The sequence below is a fragment of the Miniopterus schreibersii genome (assembly GCF_964146895.1).
Source record: "Miniopterus schreibersii genome assembly, chromosome: 10".
Lineage (NCBI taxonomy): Eukaryota > Metazoa > Chordata > Mammalia > Chiroptera > Miniopteridae > Miniopterus > Miniopterus schreibersii.
This window is the reverse complement of record NC_138110.1, coordinates 10,894,476-10,919,793: the sequence shown is the minus strand read 5'-3', so window position 1 is coordinate 10,919,793 and position 25,318 is coordinate 10,894,476. Positions and strand designations below refer to the sequence as shown.

At 51.4% G+C, this 25,318-nt stretch overlaps 1 protein-coding gene across 1 annotated transcript; it reads right to left on the bottom strand.

Moving 5' to 3' along the window:
- Positions 1–16,925: 16,925 nt before the first annotated feature.
- Positions 16,926–25,062, bottom strand: LOC308562833 (protein Daple-like; the record flags this gene model as incomplete). Its single annotated transcript, XM_081149264.1, has 5 exons — positions 24,463–25,062; positions 22,814–22,983; positions 20,878–20,967; positions 19,303–19,397; positions 16,926–17,002 (listed from the first exon to the last, which is right to left on the bottom strand). The coding sequence occupies exons 1-5, from the start codon at positions 24,562–24,564 to the stop codon at positions 16,926–16,928; spliced, it is 534 nt and encodes a 177-aa protein (XP_081005390.1). The 5' UTR covers positions 24,565–25,062.
- Between the last annotated feature and the right edge of the window lie 256 nt (positions 25,063–25,318).

Sequence of the window (25,318 nt, the reverse complement as noted above, 5' to 3'; positions counted from 1 at the left end):
TATTTCATCCAAACTCAGAGATTTTCTTTTTCCCTCTCAGTACATTCTGGAAACCTGGGTTCTTTTTTATATTAACTGGTGCTTTTCTGTCCCCCAAGTTCCTAGTAAAAGGGGCTGTCCCACTTACTTCCAACCAGCCACCCCCAGTTTCACAATTTGGAAATCCAGAGCCCTTCCCCAGTGCCTGCCAGGTCCCAGGTCATCAGTTCTCCTACCCTCCCCTGTCTATAGTACCAGCTTCCCACAGGGACCATCCTAGGGAGCCCAGGCCAACTGCACATCAAATTCCAAAAACAAGAAAAAACAAAAACTTTCTCTCAAGTTTTTGAAGAGGGCATGGTTATCTTTGCAACAGACATACACAAAAAGGCACTTCACCATTCCCAAATGGCCCTTGGTCAAAATGTCTGGCCCTGAGGCCATCTGGGCTCACCCGCCCCTTTGTTTCTCTTCTCTTGGACTAGTTTCTCTCTCCTTTACTTCCCCTCTACCCCTCTTCTTCAGAAACAGCACATTAAATTACTCCATTTCTTATGGAAACAACTCCCCTCCAAGTGCTGACATCAGACATCTGCAAACTCTGGGGTTCAACTTCTACCCCATTCACCAGATTCTTCAAAGAAGACACGTCTCTTCTCAGAGGAATTCTGGTGCCAACAGTTAAGTTAAACTTTTCTCAACTGTACGAGCTAACATTTAGGTCCGTTACTGGCCAAGCCAAATCCAAATATAATTACACCAAGGTCCCTGCCTCAAGGAGTTCCCTGTGGTGGTCCTATGGCTCAGGAGGTGCCACTAGGAAAGCCAAGTGGGCACAGTGTGCCACTGAAAGGCACTGGTCCACAAAGGAGAGGCTGGAACAGGACCCCCAAACTCAGGATGAGGGATGGACAGTTGAGACTGGTGGAGTCTGTGGCAAATCAGAGAGCCTGTGTTCCATCCAAAGAGGTCCAGCCAAATGCTGCCATGTGGAGATGTGGACCCAGCGGCCCCGCGTTCCATTCTGCTAAAGAGAGAGGAACTCTAGATTTTTATGTGAAATCTCTGAATTATTCAACTGTTGGCAATTAAACAAAAACTGTAACTGATATATCAATAGGGCAAATATAACATATATTATCAACTAGCTGGAGTCCATAGACTGAGAGTCTGTAATTTGTGCCTTAGGAATCAGCTGTAACACTGCTGCCTAATGACAACAATGGTCAAAGCTGGCATCTGCTTACTGGGCACATGGCATGTGCAAGGCCCTATATGAAGCACCTCACAGTGGTCATCTTCCTGCACCCTGTCGAACCCAGAGAGGAAAATACTGCTCTCCCTGCAGGGTATGGAGGCAAACACAGGTCCAGGCCCCCACAGTCACTTCATAGGCATGATCCCAGACAGGTCCCCTTCCACATCTGAAAAGTGCTCCCTTGAAAACTTCCTGGGCCCCCTAGAACTCAGGCTCTTCTGCCTCCAAGTCCCCACATGAGATGTCCATAAATTCTGCCCCTTTTCCTTCCTGAGCCCGACCTGTGCAGCCACAGGCCTGGTGCAGTGATGATTATAAGCCTTGATTCTAGGGACTGAACCTGTTAGGAGCCTGGGAAGCCCAGTGGCACCAGTGCAGCTGATGATTCCCCTGAGAGTGCAAGAAGTGAAGGGAACTTCAGTGGCCATGCAGGGCTTTCCCAAGGTGGACAGAGAATTTCCACAAGAGCCTTAGGAAAACAGGGCCACTGGGAGCATGGATTTCCCTTTTCCATCATCCCTCATGCTCCATTTCAGGCCAGCAAGGCTTTCACCACAGAACCACCCACTCCACAGTCACCAACTCCATCATCAATGCCTCCCACCGCCACCACCAACCATCCCCTACCAGCCACCATTGTCCCCTTTAGAACCACAGTCAGCCACAGAGCCAGCTCTCCATGGCCACTGACAAGTCTCTCCTCCCCACACAGTCATCAACACCACCCTTGGTACCAATCACGGCCTGCACACTAGCATCACATCTGCCACCTCCCCGTTCTCTCCATCACAGCCACAGACATTAGCCCCATGAGCTGACACTGTTCCCCACCACCATTCCCCCATTGCTGCTGTTACCACTAGCACCAAACAGCCAGGGACCTTATCCCCATTATAAGCCAAATGCCAGCTCTGTCATTGCCATCAATCTATCCAAACAGTCACCATGACATGATCCTCCTCACTACCACCTTCAAGAGTATTTTCAAAACCCAGCTGCACATGAAAAGTTTACCGAGGTAATTTTTTCTAGCTGCCCTGACAACCAATACACCCTGCTTGCCCAAAGGGAGGTTTGGTCCCCCTGACACCTTGGTGTGATCAGCCGTTCACAAGGAGGCCTTCCACAGGACTCCTGCCTCCTACTCAGCCCGTTCTCTCAGGCCTGCTCTCTCTAGAGCCCTCTGCTGGTCTCCTGACTTCTTCTGGCCACTGGGTAAGCAGGGACAGCACAGACAAATGTCCACATGCTCAGGGCTAGGACTAGAAATGTACAGATGACCCTCACAAGCAATCATTGTCTCAAACCCACTCACGGGCGCCACAACTGCAGGGGAGGCCGGGACACATGGTCTTCCAGTGCGCCCAGTAACAGGCAGCAGGTGGGCATGTAGCAATGGTCGGCCCCCGGGGGTCTATGCTAAGGTAATATGTGCCTCGTCAGAAACAGGACATGCCACAGCAAGGGCATTTGTGAAGTAATGGGCACTCTTAGGGGTCACATGCTGAGTCATGTCCCTGAGACATAGCAGACCCAGTTCCTAACACTGTCCATCTCGTGTGTTTTGCACACACACTTACCCACACCTCCTGTGAGCAAAAATGAGTGCACACACAGACACGCACACACACACAGGTTTCCAAGGACTCCATGCTGACCCAGACAGGACCCCCACGGGTCCCAACACTGGCAATGTCTCATTAAACTAGATGAGAGCAAATTCTCTTGTGGGGCAAACATGCAGGGCAGCCCCTGTGTGTGCCTGAGGGCAAAGAGCAGGAGGCAGGCGGCTCTGTCCTGGCTCAGCTCCGCCCAACTTGGGGACCAGTCTGGGGCCTGGGAACCTCTTAAGAACAAAGTCTAACTTGACAGACACCCCAGCCTCTGACTGTCAGTTTCCTAAATGGCTCTGGAGCTGGCATCCTCATTTTAAACATCTCTGCATAATAAGCAGTGATGACAGCACTTCAGGCTTGAGGAAATATCTCACAACCTTGGGAAAGTTTTACTTTTCAGTTAGGTGTCTAATAAAGTGGGCAAAATAAAGAGACAGAGCTAAACTATAGTGCTTTTTAATTACAAATTTTAAAAAGGTACACCCTCTACTGATTCCAGTGGCCACTGCCATCACTTTGATGTGGACTCTTCTGGACATTTTCATGCAGTTATAAATATGTGTATGTACCACCAAAAATATGGTCATCTTATGGCACTTTTCTACAGAAATCACACATTTATGTAATATTCTGAAGCTGGCTTTCTTTCCCATGGCCATGTAATTTAGAGATCCATCTGTCTATCTGAGCCGCCTCTCAACCTCCCCCCTCCCTCTTTCTACCACAGGATCAGCACAGTATTTCACAGCATCATGTCCTGCGGTTTATTTATCCTTTGTTGACAAAGATGTAATTACTCCGATGTTCTCCGTTACCAACAGTACTGAAGGGAACAACCCGTGCACCTGTGTGCATATTTTGCTAGACCACTAGTTCTCAAAGTTGGTTCCAGGAACCCCCGGGGTCCCTGAAACTCTTTCGGGGGTCTACAAGTTTAAAACTATACTCATAGGACTGGGGGCAAGGTGGCTATGGCATAAAAGGAGGCTATGTGCCCTTCTCCCAGCCACGGACTGGATTTCCAGCTAAAATCTGTGCGGTCAGCTTGAAAAAGAGAAGTGTAACTCATTGGACATATTTCGTCTAAGGAGCACTGAAGAAAGAACGGAGAAAGTGGAAAGACAGAGGGAGTCCTGGAGAGGGGGAGCCCCCCTGTCGTTGATGCTTGGCTGAGAGGCCCCAGTGATATGGGGTGCAAAGCTCCCTCCCCTTGGAAGTGTGGGGTCACATCCCCACGCAGGGCTCCCAAACCCTGAGCAGCAGAGACTAGAAGGAGGGCCCCGAGGCATTGAGAGAGTGACCCAGGGACCTGTCTATCTGGGCGGCCAGGTCCTTTCCTTCCCGGGAGGAAGCGCACCGACTAAAGGCCGTCCCCGGGGGAGTGGCTCGCCCTGGGTGCTGGCTGCTGGAAAAGCTGCGCTGCAATGTTGGGGTCCGAAGAAAGAGGGGGGCTGACGGCTGCACCCAGAGGAACTCTGAGAGACCCTCTGCTTTCCCGAAAGGCAATGTGCAGAGCCCCAGACACCGACTAAACCCTGTTGCCTGAGGAAGGTGGAGGGATTATCCCACCTCCAGTGCAGGACTGGAGCCCCTTGCCCAACCTCTGGAGCACAGGGACTGATCCTGCCTGTGGAGGGGGTGCAGGGAAGGTGGGGGATTTTTGACTCTCACTGAAGAGAGTTGGAAGTGAGAGCAGAGCAGAGACTCTGGGTCCCAGCTTCACTGTCACCAGCCAGCAGAGAGATCAGAGACCTGCCTGGGATGATTTTATAACCCCTTCTGCTTGCATCTGTGGCTCAAGGCTGCTGGATCCTCAGAGAGCAAGGGTGTGTTTTTTATTTTGTGTTGTTTCAGGCACCGCCCAGCATCACCCGGGAAGGCTTATATTGGAGAGACAGATGAGTGAGAGTGGGCTTTGGGCCTGAGTGTTGGGGGCCTGATCCCTGTGTCCTGTGAGTTCAGCCAGCCAGTGCCAGGAAGGAGGGGTGGAGCATGTCTCCACCTCCTGCAGGCTGGGACACCACCCCCATTAGGAAGGAGTTTGGATCAGCTCTCTGAAGCCCCAGATACCGCGAGGGGCACAGACTGGGGGGGTCAGGAGAACAGCTCAGAGCAGGGCATTTCAAGAGTAAGACCCTCACAGGCTGTTGTCTGGGACCAGAAGGGCCGCAGAACCTCCTGCGGGCTGGGCAGGCACTGTTCTCAACCAGAATCTCTTTGGATCAGTCCCACCAAGCCCAGGGCAACTGAAGCTTTTCCAGAAAAGGCAGGAGGCTGGATGCAACCCGCCCGCCCACCAGGCCGCCTCAGGGGAACTGGATTGGACCATGAGGTGGACACTGAGCAGTTGCTCTTCGAAGTGCAGATTAATTACCCCTGGGGCCCTCTGGCTCTAGCTGGGCTCCCTGGCTCCACCCAGAAGGCTCTTCAGAAGGCACTGCAGGCCCAGGCCACCTCCAGGGCAGGCGGCTGAGGCGGGGAGGCGACCTCAGAGAGCCTCAGACCCGCCTCCGCTACTGTGGGACACCCCGAGTCAGCCTACACAGCTGGGGACATTAGCTGAGAACAGCACCCCGTCAGGAAGCCTGAAATCAGCGCACAAAGCAGGGCGCCTCGCGCATCAGGATCTGCCCAGATGACCTTTCCTGGGCTGTTTTGCTGCTGTTCTGTTCCAGTACTTTCCTCTGTGTCGCGCTGGCCGCCTTCTCACTGGTCCTGCTTTTGCTCTTTTCTCCCTGTTCCTTTCCCGTCTCCTGCCGCCCCATCCTCACCTTACTCCATCAGTTCGTTTCTTTCCCTTTTCCGTTCTTTCCTTCACTTTAGCTTTCTCTCTCTTCCTTTTACCTCTGCATAACTTTTTTCAGTAAGAAAATTATAGGCCAGTCTCCCTGATGAATAGAGATGCTAAAATCGCAACAAAACATTAGCAAATAATATCCAGCAACAAATTAATAAGATCATAGAACATGGCCAACGGGGATTTATTCCGGGGATGGAAGACTAGTAAAATATTAACAAGTCAGCAAACGTGATGCATCACGTTAAGAAAATGAAGGGTAGAAATCACACGTTCATATCAATAGATGCAGAAACAGCATTCGATAAAATCCAGCACCCATTTTTTATAAAAACCTTTAGTAATGTGGGAATAGAGGGATCAGACCTCAGCATAAAACAGGCCATATATGGCAAACACACAGCAAACATCATACTCAATGGGCAAAACCAAAAAGCATTTCCCTTAAGAACAGGAACAAGACGGGGTGTACGCTTTCAACAATTATTCACCATGGCACTGGAAGTGCTAGCCACAGCCATCAGACAAGAAAAAAGAGTAAAGGCATCCAAATTGGAAAGAAGGAAGTGAAACTGTCATTATTTGCACATGACATGATATTGTGCATAAAAACATACCGAACCCACCAGAAAACTAACAGAGTAAATGAATGAATTTCGGACAGTAGGAGAATACAAAAGCAAAATCCAGAAATCGATAGCATTTTTATACACCAATAACAATCTCTCTGAAAGAGAAACCGAAAAAGCAATCTCTTTTACCAATGCACAACAACAATAACAACAAGGTGCCGAGGAATAAACTTACCCAAGGCAGTAAAACACCTGCACTCAGAAAACTATAGAACAGTGATGAGAGGAAAAGGGAGACAGAAACACGTGGGAGCATGTTCCGTGATCACGGATTGGTAGAATTAACGTCATTAAAATCTCCACACTACCCAAAGAAACCTATAGAGTCACCGCAATCCCTATGAAAATGGCACTGGCATATTTCACAGATCTAGAACAAATGTTTCAAACACTTATATGGAACCAAAAAAAACCCCGAATAGCCTGACCAATCTTGAGAAAGTGAAACAATTTGGAAGTATCACACTACCTGATATCAAACTATATACTACACGGCCATTGTAGTGAAAACGGCCTGGCCCTGGCATAAGAACAGGCATATCGATCAATAAAACCGACGAGAGCCCAGACACAAACCCACACCTTTATGGCCAATTCCTGTTTCACAAAAGGGGCAAAAACATTCAAAAGAGTAAGGACAGTCTCTTTAATAAATGGTGTTGGAAAATTCGACAGGTATATATGTTAATAATAAAAGAAACTAGACCATCAGTTTCTACCTTACACTAGAATGAACTCAAAATGCATAAAACTGTAAATGTTAGTTGATGCACCATAAAAATCCTAGAAGAAATCATAGGCAGTAAAATCTCAGACACTTCTCGTAAGAATATTTTTGACGGTATATCTTCTTGAGCAAAAGAAACAAAGGAAAAAAATAAACCAACGGGACCACATCAAACTAAAAAGCTTTTACACAGCAAAAGAAAACATCAAGCCCGACTGCGCGTGGCTCAGCAGTGGAGCATCAACCTAGGATCTAGGATATCGAGGTTCGATTCCCGGTCAGGGCACATGCCCAGGGTTGCGGGCTCGACCCGCAGTGGGGAGCGTGCAGGAGACAGCTGATCAACAACGAATCTCCCATCATTGATGTTTCTCTCTTTCCCTCTCCCTTCCTCTCTCTCTGAAATCAATAAAGATTTATTTTTTAAAAAAAGAAATCAACAAATTGAAAAGGCAACCCATTGCACCAATGATACTTCTGATAAAAGGTTAATTTCTAAAACATATTTAAAATGTACACTACTGAACACCAGGAAGACAAACAACCCAATTTAAAAAATGGACACATACTCACCGGCTTGGCTCAGTGGTTCAGCATCAACCTATGCTATGGTCCAGGAGCTCGCTGTTCGATTCCCGCTCAGGGCACATGCCCGGGTCATGGGTTTGATCCCAAGTAGGGGACGTGCAGCAGGCGGACAACCAATGACTCTGTCATCACTGATTTTTCTTCCTCTCTCTTTCTCTCTCTTCCTCTCTCTGAAATGCTGGCTCTAGCCCTAACCATAACACTATAGCTAGTTCTCTTTTTAACACTAACTCTAGCCTTACCCGTAAACTTAACCCGAAACTTAGACCTAGCCCTAGGCCTACAACTAACTTTAGGCCTAAACCTAATTGTGCCCTACCTTTAACACTAACCCTAACTTTAGCCCTAACCCTAAACATAGTCCCAAACCGAACACTAACCCTAATCCTAAACCTAAGCCCAGTTCTAGCCCTAGTCCTATCTTGAGCCCTAATCCTAACCTAAACTTTAGCCCAAGACCTAAACCTAGCCCTAGTTTTTGCCATAACCCTAACTGTAAACTTAGCCCTAACCTTAACACTAACCCTAACAATAGCCCTAGCCCTAGCCCTAACCCTAATTCTAAACTTAGCCCTAGAACAAGCCCTACCTCTAGACCTAACCCTAATCCTAAGGCTTCCCCTGCAACGAGTCCTAAACCTACATTTAACCATAACCCTAATGCTAATTGTAGCCTTATCAATAACCCTAACCACATGCACAGCCATAGCCCGAGCCCAAACCATAACCCTGATGGTAACTCGAAACCTAACCCTAGAGCTACTCCTAAGCATAACCTAACCTTAACCCTAGCCACACTCCTAACACTAAACCAAACCAAACCAAACTTTAACCATAAACCTAAAGCTAACTCTAACCCTAACCTTGTATCCAATTCTTGTCCTACATTCGGCACTAGTCCTAGCTGAAAACTGATTCTAGACCTCACTGTGGCCGTGGGCCTAAACCTAACACTCTTCCTAAGCCTAACCTGAATATGAAACCTAATTCTAAGGCAAACCCTAGCCCGAACCCTAAACCAAATCCCAAACATAACTCTAAATTGATCCCTACATCTAAAACTCACCATAAATCAACCATAAACCTAGACCTAGAGTTAGGCCTCGCCCTAATTCTAAACAAAACCCTAATCCTAAACCTAGCTTTAATCCTAACCCTAACACTAGCTCTAGCCCTATCTTAATACCTAACCCTGACGCTAAATCTAGGCCTACATCGAATCCTAAGCCTGACCCTAACCCTAATTCTAACCCCAATGCTAGTACTAAACCCCAAAACTAATTCTAAAACTAGTTCTGGCAAAAGCCCTAGCTCGAAAGGGAAACCTAACCACAACATTAGCCTTAGCACTAGCCCTAAACCTGAACAAATGCTACCCTAATGCTAATAACACCACATCTAGCCCTAGCGAAAAACTCAAACCTAACCCTAAATGGAACCCTAATTCTAGCACTAGACCTATCTCTAACATTAACACTCAATCGAACCCCAAACCTAGCCTTCTTCTTATAACTAAACCGAACCTAACCCAATCCCACAATGTCATGCTAAACTTTAAACTTACCTCCAAATCTAACCCTAAACTTAAACATAATTTTAGCTCGAACTATAACCCTAATACTAAAACAAAACCTAATCCTAACCCTAGATTTACCCTAATCCTAAACCTAACCATAATTTTAAAACTAGCCTCAGCTCTACCCTTAATTTAACACTAACTTTAGCTCTAGAGTCAGCCCTAACCCTGATTCAAACCCTAACCCTAACCATGAACTTAACCATAGCTTTGATTGAAAATATACCCTTCCACTAATCCTAAACTTAACATTAGCCATAGGCCTAGTCCTAAGGCTAACACTAAACCTAGCTCTAATTCTAACTCTAGCCCTAGCCCTAACTCTAACTTTAACTTAGCCTTAGAACCAAATCTAGCTCTAACCCTAACTATAACACTAGCCCTAACTCTCACCATAGCCCTAACCTGAACCCTAACACTAGCCCTAGCCCTAGCCTTTTTCCTACTGGTAATATTAACTTTAACCCAATCCTTACCGTAAACTTAACTGTAAAATGAATCCTAAACCTAACCCTCACCCTAACACTAACCATAGCCGTAAATTTAGCCTTAAACTTAACCCTAAACCTTGTCATAGCCCTCTCCCTAACCCTAATCCTAACCCGGGCCCGAGTCCTAACACAAAAGGCAACAACAAACCTACCAACCGAACCAACCAAAAACTTAGTCTTAGTTTATCCCATACCTAACCCTAACCGTAATTTACACATAACCATAACCATAACCTAAACTTTACCCTAACCCCAACCCTAGCCTTTTCTCTAACCCAAACCCTAACCATAACCCTAAACCAAGCTTTAACCCTAAACCCTACACCTAACTCTAAGCCCAACCCTAACCCTAACCCGAGCAACAATAACAACCACGGTTCTGGCCTCACCTGTTCAAGACCCGCAGGCAGCTCCAGTTGTGGCACCGACCTGGCCTCAGTTTCTGTCCCGCCGCCCAGAGCGGCCACCCAGGAAACCCGTGGGGGAGCCTGAGCTCTTCTCGCCCCGCCGGGTGGACAGCTCTGGGGCGGCCCAGACAGCACGCGTGGTGCTGACAACAGGGAAGACATCACCTTGTGGGAACCGTTCTTGTCATTCAGACCACGGGCGGCATATACTCTGGTGCTTACGGTGCTTCCAGAGGCCCCGTGGGGCTCGGCAGCCATCACCGCGGCACTGACGTGCCCCACACAGGACACGGAGGAAAACCCTGCGGGGTGCTGTGCTGGCCGCGTCTTTCTGCCCGTGCGGGCCCTGCCCCTCCCGGGGCTCCTGCTCCTGCTCCCGGGCCCTCTGCCCAGGCTCTGCCAAGGCCGCCCCTTCTTCTCCTCTAGGTCTCTGCTGACATGTCAGGTCTTCAGGGAAACTTCCCGGCCCCGCACACACAGGATGGGGCTGCGCCCAGAACCCCTGCCTTTCCCGCTCTATTTCCTCAAGGGCTGGTTTCCTGAGCTGCCAGCCTGCGGGGGGTGAGGGGGCACTGACCTCTCCTTGGGCCACCAGCACCTGGCACAGTGACTGGCACAGGGCAGGCGGGATCCAGGCTGCGGACGGCGCTGAGCCCGCGGGGCCCCCGTGGCGGTCTAGCCCTGCCCCCCGCCAGCCCAGCTCCCGCCGCGGTTCCTGAGCGGGCGGCGCCCGGGCGGTGGGGACACGGGAGCCGCGGGCTGGGGGCGCAGGGACTGGACCCGGGGGGGGGCCGAGACCCAGGCAGCAGGCCCAGCCCCGCCCGCGACATGGCCAGGTCCGCAGGGCGGTGCGGGGGCTCCGTCTCCCCGCCCCGGGGGCAGGGGCGCAGGCTCCGTCCTCCAGCTTGTTCCCGGGGCTCAGAGCAGCTGCCCCAGAGGCCTTGGGAGGCGCGGCTTCCAGAAGGCTCCTGAGGGCCATTGCTCCCCCGGGGCCAGAGGGACCTGGGGTTATGGCGCCCTGTTTCCTGGGAGTTTGGGCGGCGGGGAGGGGAGAGGGGGCGGGTCGGGGTCAGTGCTGGTTACCCCTCCCCCCCACCCCGCTCTCAGCCTGCAGCAGGAGCACAGGCAGCCCAGCCGCAGGGGGCTGGGCCCTGAGCCCACTTGGAGAGGGAAGGGGGTTTCTGAGCCCTGCTAGAGCCCAGCCCTCCCCAGGCCCTGCCGGGCCTGCGCGGACCCTGCACCCCTGCAGGCTCCTGCACGACCCCCTGGGGTCCACTGTGCCCCACTTTACAGATGGGGAGGCCGGGGCTTGCAGGGCCCACTCTTTCCGCTCTACCCCCTGGAAAAGGTCAAGGAGGGAGAGAGAGAGAAGCCCGGGCAGTCTCCAGCCTCCAGACAGCCCCTGGCCTCTCTGTGCCCCTGTGTGGGGACAGCACTGTGGGGACACATTCCAGCCTGGACCAGGGGCCAGCTCCCTAAAGCTCCCAGGGCCCAGCTGCGCTGCTCTTGGCGTCACCTTCCTCTTTGGCCCCTTCTTCCTTCTTGTCCTTCCCTTTAGCCCCCCCTCAAAGGCGGGCTCCCCTTGCTGAGCGGGGGCCCTGTGAGGGCACATCCCTGAGTTTCCAGGGCCTTGGCAGGCCAGGCGTTAAACGCAGCCGCCGTCAACAGTGAACTGTGCAGCCCCGCGATCACATAATTGACAGCAAACACCTGCCGCCTGGAATTATTCTCCTTACCTATGCTCTTGGGGCTGTTTCTACCCATTGCACCTGTAGGGAGAGGATATTATAGAGCAGGTGACGCCACACAGCTCTTCCCATCGCTGTGGGGAGTGACACCATGTTGGCAGCTTGAAATGGGCCGTGGTGAGAATATTGACAGCACAGGAACTGGCAAATGTACCAAATCAGGGCTTGATTTGTTTTCCGCAGCGCCTGCTGTCTCCAGACTTAAGACAGTGATGGGGAAGATGTTAATAGCAGAGGTTAAACTTAAGAGTGTGTCTTGGGTGAATACTATGGTATGTAAATTGTGTCTCTGTTTTTAAAAAACTGCCTGCAGCCATTACAATGTGAACACATTACAGGAAACTGAGGAATGCCATCTGGCATTCAGAAAACGACCACCTGATAAGGAGCCACTCACATCATTAACGAGGGAGTGACGTTCTCACAAACATCTTCAGCTTGTTTTCCTTGATAACACAGGAGAACATCACCCGACATTCATGATGGAGCTACACTCATCCGTCAGCTGGGGGCAAGCACAGGCGGCTATAAATACACCAGTTTGGCCAAATGCAAGGAGCGCTTCCTAAGGATCCATTGCTGTGCATAGACATGTGTATGTGCATGTGTAGGTGCATGTGAATATGTATGCATGTGTACCTGTGTACGTACGTATGCATACATGTAAATACATTCCCTCCTGTGCCACTGGCTGGTTGAGAAACATTTGGCTGGGTGCTTCCCAGGGTCCGTCCGACCTTTTCTAATATTCTCACGTGACTGTTCTGCCCAGGGTGAGCCCCTCCTGTCCCACAGCTGACCCCAAATCTCCCTCCAGGCAAACCTCAGCCCTGAGCTGTGGGCATGAATACACAGCTGTCGCTTCGATCTTTCCCACCCAGCAGGTCGCACACCTCCCAGGCCAGTGCAGAGAGGGGGGGCCCTGGAGCTCAGCAGAGTCATGATTTGGGGGCCCCCTCAACAACAGGACCCGTGATACTGCTCAGGGGATCACCACCTGGGCTTGGCTGGGTGTGTGAGCAAGATGTCAGGGTTGGAACCAGCTGATGCAGTAATGGATAGGACACAGTGGGAGAGAGCGATGCCAAACATGGTCTGAATGGAAGGGGACAGATGTGATGAGATGAGGGACACAGCGGCTTGGGTGGAGGGAGGATAGTGAACCTCGATTTTGAGTTGGAGGTGTCTTTGGGACATCCAAGCTGGAAACAGATCTGGAGATTCCCGAGGAGAGGCTGGGGCTAGCTAGAGGTGTTGGAATCTTCTGGGAAGACTGCAATTAAAGCTCTGGGTGTGAGCCCGGCTGGCACGGTCAGTGCTTCAGCTTTGACCTATGAACCAGGTGTTCAGGGTTCAGTTCCCATCAAGGCACACACCCCGGTTGTGGGCTCAATCCCAGAAGGGGGCGTGCAGCAGGCAGCCGATCAATGACTCTCTCGTCAATGATGGATCTATGTCTCTCTCCCTCGCTCTTCCTCTCTCTGAAATCAATAAAAAACATCGATTGTTTAAAAGCGGTGGGCTTATTTGAGCTTGTCTGGGGTTGGAGGGGGGTGAGAGAGTGCAGGGTGCACCCCGACGTGAGCCATGTAGGGACCCTAGACCACAAAGGGATGGGTGTAGCTCGTGTGGAGGCTGAGGGAGGGGAATGTTCAGAAAGGAAGGTCACCCGGGGTGAACGCCTGACAGGCGTCATGGGGCTGAGAGGTTGTGTGAGGCACCCAGAGCAGTTGACAAGCCCCTGCCAAGACGCGAGTCAGGCCAGGGGGGATGTCACCTAGGACAAGAGCAGTTAGTTAAGATGACATGGCAGGTTCCAGCCCATTCTCAGGATCAGGTGACATATAAAACGTGGGAAGTGGGGACAGGAGGGGTCAAGCCTCTACCACAGGCTCCTGTGCTTGACAGCTGCTGTCCTTGGATTAAGGAGGGAGCCCTGAGGAGCTGGGGGCGGGGAGGAAGCCTGCAGTCCAGACAGGGGGAGTAACAGGCAGCCCACTTCAGGCCTGCAGCTCAGGAGAGGTCAGTGCTGGGGAGGAGGGTGGGGTCAGCCCTGAGGGGGGCATGGAGGGAGATGCCTCAAAGGGGAACTCAGGAGTGAGCACAGGAGCTTCCATGAAGGTTTGTGGGAGGAATGACTGACTGAGGGACTGGCAAGTGTGAGCACTGGAGAGCTGTCCCACAGGGGAGAGAACCACGAGCCAGAGGCTGAGAGCTCCAAGGAGTGACTGGCCAGGGTCAGATCCTGCAAAAGCCAAGGGCCCAGGACACACGGCCTGCAGGTGCCGCTGCTCAGTTTGGCTCTAAGCATTGCGGGTGGCAGCTCCCACTGAGTGGTCGGCTAGGACAGGCTGCAGAACCTGGGGAACAGGGGACAGGAGGCTCGAGGACACACTTGTACAGAAGAGGTTTCGTGGGAAGGCAGGGCCATGGAGGCAGGAGCTGCACAGAAAACCATTAGAAGACTGGGTCAGGTGGGGACACTTCCATGCCTCCTTCCTGCCTCCCTCTCTCACCTTCCAGCCTCTAGTCTGAGGCCTCCAAGATCTAAACTCCAGATCGGGCTCTTCCTAGTGCAGTAGCCTTGGAAAAATCCAAAGGATCGCTGTAGGCTGAGCTCCTTTGTGATCTAAAGCCCACATCAAAACGGGATTCAACTTATACAAACTTAACATAAATACAGGTCTGGAAAAAGCTGCTGCATGGTGAAGAGGAACCAGGCTTTCCCACTCTCTGACCTCGTGGCAAAGGGAGCTATGGATTCCAGGGGGCGGGAGACTGGGGGGCTGATGCAGGGAACCCCGAGAGCCCGGCGCTCTTCAAGGCTGCCAGGGAGGAGCGGTGAAGAAAACTAGGACTCAATTCTACTCCAGCTCATTTTATTGCAACCCCATCCCCGTGTCCAGAATCAATGGCTATTGAATACACATGCAAAGCTCTCCTAATATCGACCACGTGAACATGCCCATTTCTTTACCAGTATATGAACTCAAAAGGGAAAAATCTTTATAAGACCAAAATCAACAGGTTTAGTACATCCAGGAAGAGCATCTTTAGTAAACAACAGGAAAGAAAATGTGTCAGGAACCAGGCCAAATACACAGAACAGGACGTGAGACTCCCATTGGCCACGATGACTCCCAAGGGAACATCAATATAGGGTGACCCCAAAAAGGTAGACAGACGTGAGACTCCTGATGGAACATAAATATAGGGTATTTCCAAAATGGTATACCCATGGCAGATTATTGATAGAACACAAGTATAGGTGTCCCCCAAATTGTACACACACGGGAGATTCATGATAGAACTTAAATATAGGTGTTCCCCAAACCGTACACACAGGGGAGATTCACGGTGGAACATATGTACTGGGTGTCACCACAAACGTACACACAGGCTAGACTTCCAATGGAACATAAATTTAGGTGTCCCCAAAAAGGTACCAATAGGGGAGATACCCGATAGAAAATAAATATAAGAAGGTGTCAACCGAACGGTACACAAGGGAAGGCTCCTGATGGAACATCAATACAGGGGTCCCCAAAGAGGTACACACAGGTGAGGCTTTTGGTGGTACATATATATTGGGTGGCCCCAAAAAGGGACACAAGGGGAGATTCCTGATGGAACACAAATACAGGGGGTCCCCAAAAAGGTACACAGAGGTGAGATTCTTGTTGTAACAAATACTGGGCTTCCCCAAAAAGCTACACAGAGGGGAGACTCCTCATGGAACATAAATATACGGTTTTTCCAAAAAGGTACACACATGGGAGATTCGTGATAGAACATAAATATAGGTGTCCCCAAAAACGTACACACAGGGGAGATTATCGATGGAACGTATGTTTTGGGTGTCACCACACAGGTACACACAGGGTAGACTTCCAATGGAACATAAATTTAGGTGTCCCCAAACAGGTACCAATAGGGGAGATACCCAACAGAACATAAATATAAGAAGGTGTCAACTGAAAGGTACACAAGGGAAGACTCCTGATGGAACATTTATACAGGGGTGCCCAAAAAGGTACACACAGGTGAGAATTCTGATGGAACGTAAATATTGGGTGGCCCCAAAAAGGGACACAAGGGGAGATTCCTGATGGAACATAAATACAGGGTGTTCCCCAAAAGTTACACACATTTTCACAGCTGATAACTCTTATTTTCACTCTCTTCAGGTTTAAGGAATTTGAAGCAATGGGTGAAGTCACACTAAGTTTTGAACAAAGAAAATGTATCCACTGGACTCTTTATGGGGATACGGAAAAGAAAGTTTACGGTACAAAACCAACAACACTTGGGAACTGAGGGCAGCTACTGAAAGACAAGGCGCACAGATTCCCACAGAACAGGGTGATCCCTGAGGTTTGCGGTTCCTTTGCTGCGCATCAGCTCCGGCCTGGGCGCTCCAGAGACAGAAGCAAAGGAATCGCAAACGTTAGGAACCACTTTGTTTGGCGTTTGTGCCCTTTGTCTTTCCACAGCTGCCCCTGATTCATTGACTGTTGCCGGGTTTGAGCCGTAAGCTTGATATTTTATGTATCCCCATAAGAGAGTTTAGTGGATAATTTTTCATTGTTCAAAGCTGAGTCTGGCTTCACCCATTATTCCAAACTTGTTAAACCTGAAAAGGAGTGAAAATTAAGGGAGTTATCAGCTGTGAAAATTTATGTACATTTTTGGGAGACACCCTGTAGATCACCCTCAAAATACATGCATTTCACCAGTGTGTACAAACCTATGTAATAGATTAAAGGAAATGCGGTTACTATTACAAGGAGTTATTCATAAAGCATGTCAACATCTCACCCACGATGGGGACACTGGGGACCTACACCCACTCCCAAATCAGGCGTGTACCTCATCTCAGACACACTCCCCTCAACACACTATGTACACTTGCTGGGGTCTGCCCAGGAGGCTGGGTCTGCCTCAGGGGGTGCTGGGTGGGGCCTCGCCTCAGCAGGTCTCAAGCTGGGCTTCACACAGGCCCTGGCTTCAGCAGCTTCCCCTCGGAGGTGCTGACAGCCATCTTCATGGTGGGGCCGCAGAGCTGGTGGGTATCCTGGTCCCTTCTTTTCTGGTAGGGGGTCCTGGCTAAGATCTGATGGTTCGGGCATCATTGCCTTTCCTCAACAGGTAATTCAGCAGGTCATCCTGGTAGGTGGAATATCCTACAGAGAAGAGAGGAAGAAGTGAGAGACCAGGGTGAGGGCCACGATGGTCCTCAGAGAGCCCTCTCCCGGTCAAGACGTCCCCTGTGCAGGCCACTTGGCCAGGACTGAAGTTTCCTGCTCCTGTTGGGCCTTTCACAGCCTAGCTGGGCCCCATGACACACCCGGCCCGTGGTTGAGATGGTGAGGCCGAGGCCCCACATGGGTCAGGGAGAAAAGCCAGGCGTCCGTCACTCAGGCAGCTCCCTAACTTCACCAGCAGGAAAACAGACCCAGAGGGAGATGCCGTTTCCAAAAACACATCCACTGGATGGGAGGGTCGGGGCTGGGAGCCTGGGCACAGCCAAAGGTTTCCATCTGTCCTCATTCCCACCAAGCTCAGTGGGAGGCAGAGACCGGCTGGGCACATTGTCCTCTCTTCCTTCCCAGGCCACCAGCTCAGACACCTGGTGAGGGCTTCATCTTAGGCCACAAGAAACAGAAATGACGCCAGCAGTTCCTATATGCCAGCCTGACCTCACTCGAAACCCTCACTGACACCTACACCTTTCTTTTGATCTGACAAGGGGGATGTAGGAACAACGAGGTGGGCCACCAAGGGTAACTCAAGACTGTGCAGGGGACAGCCACCCCACCATTGTTCCCTTTAAGCCACTGCCCTGGCACAGCAGCTGTGCTGGGCCGGCCTTCCCCTGTCCAGGGAACCACTGTCCTTTCCCACCATGCTGGCAGCAGGCCTAGGCCCCCAGACCGAAGTCTGACCCTGCTCTGAAACCTGCAGCCCTCTGCCAGCACCTCACAGCCTGGAGGAGCCTAGTGGAGGTGTCCCCTGAGGCGGATGGACACCATGAGGAGAGGAAGGAGTGCATGCAGAGGAGGCAGGGGTCACCAGCAAGTGGAGTCAGACCCCAGGCAGCTAGACATTTGAGGGACCGTCAGTCTGCGGGACAGCTCAGCAGCCCAACACACACCTACACCTGCCAACAATGCCTGACCCATGATTCCGACATCTGGACCCACAACTAGACACACAGTCATCCCCAAAGGGAAAAAAATCAACCTTCTCAGTGACAAGTGTGGGGGAAACACCCTCCCGGCTGCCGTGTACCTGCATGCGAGTGTCCACCACAGCCCTCGGGTCTGAGGGTGAGAGCGGCTACAGGGAGGGGACACTGCCCTGGCCGAGGGCAGGCTGCCCCTTCCAGGCCTGCAGACCTCCCCTCCTGGCCCATTCCTCTAGCACATACAGTATCCGGTCCCTGTTCCCGGGATCATCAGTGTCATTCCCGCTGCACACTAACAACTGTGGGACAGGGAGGTGTTTTCGTGGTCCGTGCTCACAGCTGCTGAGCAGCTGAGCTGCACTGAGAACCGGGGACACACCCGGAGATGCTCTGCTTCCCGCCCCGCCAAGCCGTCTGCTCCGGATTCACCGGGTCCACAGGGCACCCAGGTCCCAAGTGCTGGCGCGGGCCACAAACAGCAGCAGCTGGAAAACACCAGTTGGCAAGGGCATGTGGGGTGAGCCACAAATACTTGGTTTTTCTGAAGGCACAGAAACAGGACCTGCTTTCCACAGTGACGTACAGGTCAGAGCCAGCCACGGCCTTGCTCACAGCCTTACTGAAGACCCTGCGTATGTCCATTAGGTATTTAATGCGCCGGGATCTCCCTATAGAAATGGCTTCTTCTAGGCCTGACAGCTACAAGGAAACCCAAACATAGGCTATGGTGCTTCTCCGTGCTGGCTGTGTGGACATCAGCTCTGGAGATTTGCGTCCCTCTCACCACAGACACGATCTGCGAGGCTTCTCATGCTTAAGTGACTACATTGTTCTGGGACAAAACTACCACAACACTGCCTGGGTTTGCATTTCCACTTGGTTGGTAACATACCTAAGGAGGCAGAGGTGTGTGCATGGAGCATGCCCCCTCAGGCTCCTACACACTCGTGTGCACATCCAACACTCCTTCTGGCTGGTTCTACCTTCCCAGGAAGGAGACCGGAGATCCCACCCTTTACTACCCACCTGCAGCCAGGTCGCCCTCCTACCTTTCCTGGGAGCCTGCTGTGGGCGTACTGGTCTTTCACCACTGGGAGCAGGATGGGATGGGCTCCCGGGGATCCAGTGGACAGGCACCTACAATCGATACCTCTCCTTTTCTCGATCCCCTTTTATTCGTTTTAAAAAGGTTGAGGATCCATTTGGGTCCAATCCAGCGTTTTTTCCTAGTTTGAAGGAGATTTTTAGGGCACAGTTACACTCACTGCCCCCTCCAGCATGTTTCGGGTGCCCTACCGTGACCTGGGATTTCCATCACTTGCCTGTGAAGTTGGCCATTAACTTGGGGATCAGAATTCGGCTTCTTTTTGCCATCACCACAATCACTGGATCTGGGGTTCAGGAGGTAAAACAGAATTTGCAGTTAACGTGCACAGACTCGGGGATGGTAGAAGTGTCGGTCTGGGCAGAAGCCCACACTAGCCTTCGGGGAAACAGAACTTCAAATACCGCCCTCAGCCCTTGGCTCTCTGCCGAGCACAGGAAGCGGTGCTGCGCGAACCTAACCTATGTTTCCTAGAAAGTTCAGATGAAAATGCCATTTTCAGGAAAAGCCAGGGACCTTCTCATTTTCTGCTAGAGTCAATAATGAGTGAAATAGGCTGCGATACTTTGCCATTCCTGGCACTGGGGAATCTGGGTGAGGGGAAGAGGGCAGGGCAGAGTGGGTCGTTTGAATGAAAAACAGTGAGTCCTGGTCACTGTGGCTCCGTGCTTAGAGTGTCAGCCTGAGCAGCAGGGTTGCAGGTTCGATTCCCAGTCAAGGGAATCGAACCTCTGTTGCAGGTTTAATCCCCAGAGCCAGTTAGGGCACATCCAGGAGGCAACCAATCAATGTGTCTCTCTCATATCCATCTCTCCCTCTGTCTCTCTCTCTGTCTCTCACACACACACCCCTGCCTTCTTCCTTCCCTTCTACTTTCTATAAATCTCAATGCAAAAAATATCCTCAGGTGAGCATTAAAAAAATAAATAAAATGCATAAAAACAGGGAATTGAAAGGGTAAGTAGTATGTGTGGTATCCGAGCAGAAATGGAGGCATTCTAACCTAACAGAAGAACCCCATCTGGGTTCTAATCTTGCCTCTGCCCTGAAACAGCACTGTGCTCACACAAATCACTCCAGTTCCTCATGGGTGGCTCAATTCCTCTCAACAGAAGGGTCAGAGGGAGCTTCTGAAATGTTGTGGTTCTGTGATTTGAACAGAGAAGCCTTGCAGGATTCATGGGGATGTGACTTCAAGGCTGGGCTGGGGCAGGACAGCCTGAAGGGCCAGCTCCTGGGGCTCAGGCCCGGGACTAGGGGAAGCCCTGCTGAAGGGGACTTAGCCAGCCCACAACTGCAGCTGCTGCTCTCTGGAGAAGGGAAGTGGTTCTGCAAGTGCCTTGGGGTCCAGTGACTCCAGAGGAATTTCGCTTGTGTTTGAAGACCATGGGTGCTGGTCTAGGTGTCTGATCCAAGCTTCCTTCCCAAGACAGAAGCATGGCTTCCTATGTACTGAAATCGTCAGGCAAAACCTGACCCTCCTGCTTTAATGGCTCTAAAACCAGACTCTCTGTGCCCTTACACAGGTTCATGGCCAGCTGTCATTTGCCATCCCTCATAGGATAACCCTGAGTCCAGAGGGCAGGACTGAAAGAAACTCTAAATTCTGCCCGTGCTGGGAGGGACCTGCACACAGATGACCTGCTCGACAGTGGAAGACACAGGCCCACCAACGGGTCCCTGCTCCAGGTGGCTACAGCCTTCCCTCCTCCTGAGAGAACAAGCTCTCTGTTCTCTTTCAGTCACTAAAGCTTAAGTCAACTCACTTCTTTGGAGCAGGCTGAGAGCGCTTGAGCGGAGCTTTGGATTTTTCTTCCGGGTTGTCATTTTCTCTCTGAAAGTCACTTAAGTCGTCTCTAAAAACAGAGGAGAAAGGAAAAACAAACTCGTTTTTTAAATGTAACATGTAACTTGTCCCTTCAGCCCAGCCCAGAAGGGCCGGTGGTTTTCTGGGATTCAGACATCACGGTGCTCACGAACATCGTGGTCGCTCAGGTGGGAATGTGTGAACACAAGCATTGGATGTGGGTCCGGGAACACTAATACCTCAAGGAGACCTGCTGAAGCACCTAGGACCAGGCTGTACATCATCTCAGGAAAGCAAACTCTGGTCCATCTGAAACTCAAGCCCAGAAACCCCAAGGAATTTCCGGCCAGGCCAATTCAGGACGCGAGGCTCTCGGGGTCAGACACAGGGCTAGGCTCCTGGGCGGCAAACTAACAAGACCCCCAGTGCTGAGGAGACATCTGCCTTCAGCGAGTTAGATGGGCATCAAGGTTTCAAAGTCACCTGAGCAAAGTCAGACCTCTGACCTCCACCCATTCCAATGTTGGTTTTTGACAACACTTGCAGGGAAGCAAACTCTAAGCCTTTCAGGGCCCAGACAGAGAAAATCAGGAGCAAAGCTGGCCTGGAAGGACCAGAGGGAGTGGCCGGGCCTGGGGCTGCTGAGCGCATGGTGTCGTGGGGAACCGCACCGGGCCCTGCACACGGGGGGCTGCTGGCGAGGGGGCGGAACTTCTGATTGTTTCCCCAAAGGACCCAGAAACCCAGGGTGTGAAGCAAAATCTCTTAATTTCTAATTGTTGGAAATCAGTTCACATTTTGAAAACCACAAAAAGGACCACAGAGAAACTCTTGAACCTCGGCCTCCAGAGGGCACCCCGACCTTGAGGAAAGGGCGCCTGGCCTTCCTGTGACAGGGGCCTGCTTCTGTTCTCTCCTGGCCCCTGGGGGTGTGCTGGGTGCTCTCCATACAATGCTGCCCAGGGGGCCCGCTGGCTCCTGTCCTGTCGCTGCCTCTCACAGTGGGTGTGGCCTTGACAGCTTGATCCCTGGTTTCCTTGCTTGGCAATGAGTCCTCTGGATCCAGGCAGCTGCTCAGGCTCCTTGGCCATGAAACTGCCAAGGTCCCACCTAAACTGAGGGCTTTTGCGGGAGTTCACCGTGAAGTGGGGACCCAGGCAAAGTGCTAGCTTGCCAACCAGTAAGGCCCCAACCACCGCCCCTGCTCTATTCCCAGTCCCGTCAGCTCAACATCTTTGATTCTAGACTTTGTGATTCTGCCCCCACAGCCGTGCTGCTTGGCCTTATGCTAGGGTGCTTTCCTGTCTGCATGTGCCCCCTCGTCCTATGCCAGCAGCAGAACCCAACTCCCAGCCCCATGCCTCCATCTATGCCTCCAGGGAGCCCCTCAACATCCGTGTGCTATGCATGTAGCTCCGCTTACATCCCATCTCCCCTACTAGTTCCTGCTGACCAGGGAACTGGTGCTCTGCACCTCGAGGGGCCTCCGCCGAAGTCCGGACCCTGTAGATATTGGCAGAGGGAGGGCAACCACGCGCACAACAACCCACTCTCCAAGACAAACAAGCTCAGCCTTTGACCTGAATTCTTTCCCTGAGGACTTCTCTTTACCACTATCATATTTTTTTCAGTGAAGTTCATTCCAAAGGCAGATCAAGAAGTGTCTGGCAGTGGGCACTGTCTTTGAAAAGCAAACAAAGGCCAACCACCCTGCTTGCAGAAATCTAGAACCACCCCAGGGAAAATGAGAGGACATGCTGGTAAGGTGGCCTGTCCCCTCGCCCTGGGGACACGAATGTTCCCCAGGGCTTCTCTCCCCGGAATGTTGGGCTCTAGGCTGCAGCTGGAAGCCAGGACCCTTTGTGGACAGGCGTCAGCCATCCCACACCCCTTACAGGGAATCCTCCTGCTCCTTGACGTTCCAGCACTGATCTTGGTAACACAAGTTCTGCTCTAGAAGCATCAGCTGGTCATGGTCCAAATTCTGGATCCGCTCCAACATCTCAACCCGGCCCGCAAGGTGGTAATTGGCTTCCTCCATGTTGCCCTTGAGTCGAGACAGCACCTAAAACACAGATGGACAAGGTCTCAACCACCCCAAGCCCTGCGATTCCACTGCTTCGAATCTAATTCCAAAGGAAGAAAAAGGCGACGGGCACACAGATGGCCACTGCGTTATTATCTAGACCAGTCGGAGTGACCAATACTGCCAATGTCATGGGGACGGCCAAGCCTTCTGCCACTGCTCCGTCCGATCAGGCAGCCACTGGCCACATGTGCCCACTGGGCACTGATAACTAGCCAGTCTGAGCTGAGTCGGGCCATAGGTACAAAATAGACAACAGAGTCCGAGGAATTAATAACCATTTTTAAAAATATGATATATCTCATTAATTAGCCTGATTCCTGGTGTGGCTCTGTGGCTGAGCATCGACCCATGAACCAGGACGTCACTAGCTCCATTCCTGCTAAGGACATGTGCCCAAGATGTGTGCTGGATCCCCAGTAGGGAGCCTGCAGGAGGCAGCCGGCCCAAGTTTCTCCATCATCAGTGATGTCTCTGTCTCTCCCTCTCCCTTTTATTCTCCCTGTCAAAAGAATCAATAAAAATATTTTTTTTCAAATAACTCATAAAATCTATCATTAAAATTAATCCCACCTCTTTCCTTTTACTGTTTGAATGTGGCTACTAGAAAATTTTGTATTACGTGGGGCGGCCTGCATTATATTCCTATTGGACACCTCTGCTTTACATGAGGGTTGGCACTTTTTCTGTCAAGGGCGAGATGGTGACTCTTTTAGGCTTTCCAGCAGGATGGTGGTCTCTGTGGCAACTATTCAACTCTGTTATTACAGCAGGCAAGTAGCCAGAGATAAAATGGGCATGCATGGGTGTGGCTGTGTTAAAAAAGAGACAAAAGAACAAGTTTACTTGTGGACACAGACATCTAAGGTTCCTATTTCACTTGCCACCAAATATTCTTCTTCTCGTGATTTCCCCAACGTTTAAAACTGTAAAAGGCATTATTGGTTCACAGACGTACAAAAAGAGGCAGTGAGTGGGGGTTGGATCTGAACTTGGGGCTGAGGTGGACCAAGTCCTGCTCTAGAATATCATTGCGGTTGGTGCAGCAGGACAGTCAAAAGCTCCGGCTTCAATCAAACTGGGTCCCAAGGCACCACTTAAGAAGGACAAGGACAGGAGCCCCGCTCACGAGGTCATCGTGAGAACTGAGTGAGAGGACCCCGGGGAGCACAGGGCAGAGTGCACAGCAGCAAGACGGACGTGAACAGGACTCAGCAGTTTCCACGCACCGCCAGACCCTGCAAAAGCCGAGGTCAGACGAAAGGTGCTTCCTGACACATCCCTGACAGTCAGGGTGTTCGTCCCCTTCAAATGCCTCTGGCTTCCCCTCGGCCTCTGGGTGACATTCACATACAGTCTCTGAGCAAGGACGCCAATGAGGACCCATCTGGACCCGGCCCAGCCCAAGGCTCTCAGCCCAGGGAGCACCGCCCGCTGTCCTGGGCCCCCAGGCCTCACCTCGCACTGTTTGCGCAGCTGGGCCAGAGAGGCGCTGGCTGCCTGGTGCTCCTCCTCCAGCTGGCAGAAACGGGCCTGCCAGTGGTCCGCCTCCACCTGCATCTTGACAAGGGCGCTTCCCAGCTCCGTGCTGCGGGCTTGCAGCTCCTCCTGGTGCCCCTTCACCTGCCGGTGCAGGATGCTCACTCTAGGGGTGGACAGACACAGGGCCAAGGGCTCAGGAACACTCCCAGGCTCTGTCCCGGCTCTGCAACCTTAGCAAAATCACCGCCTCTCGGGGCATCAGCTTTCCCATGTGTAAGTAAAGGCTGAACAAAATCAGTAGTTCTCAAACTGTGCCTGTTGGGTTCTATGAGGCTCCCCATGGTCCCCCACTGTACGCTGGGGGGACAGGACAGGCAGCCTTGTACAACACTTCAACGGAGCATCACTGTTAACATCCTGTATACTTATGGCTTTGCTTCCCTGCTTCCTTGGAAAAAAGGCTTCTTCTGTTAAAATACTTTCAGAAATCATTGAATCAGAACATTTTGCTCTAAAATTCTATGCCTCTGCCCAGCTCTCCTCCTCAATTCCAAGCCCCTTTCTAATTTCAAGTCTGGAAGGAAATATGAGATTCTGGGGTTCTTGTCAATCCACTGAAATGATCGTCATCACCAGAATTACCTGATTGGGTTTCCTAAGAAATATTTATGCCAGAAAGCTCCAATTGCCAGAGGCTCATGGACTCAATGAGAACACAAATAGGTCTAGCTTGGCCCACACAGTTCTGTTTCTAAAATTAATGAGTATGTCATCATTTAAAAATGTTTAGGTTTCACATCAACATTCAGATGTCTCGCTTCTGAGAAGAAAG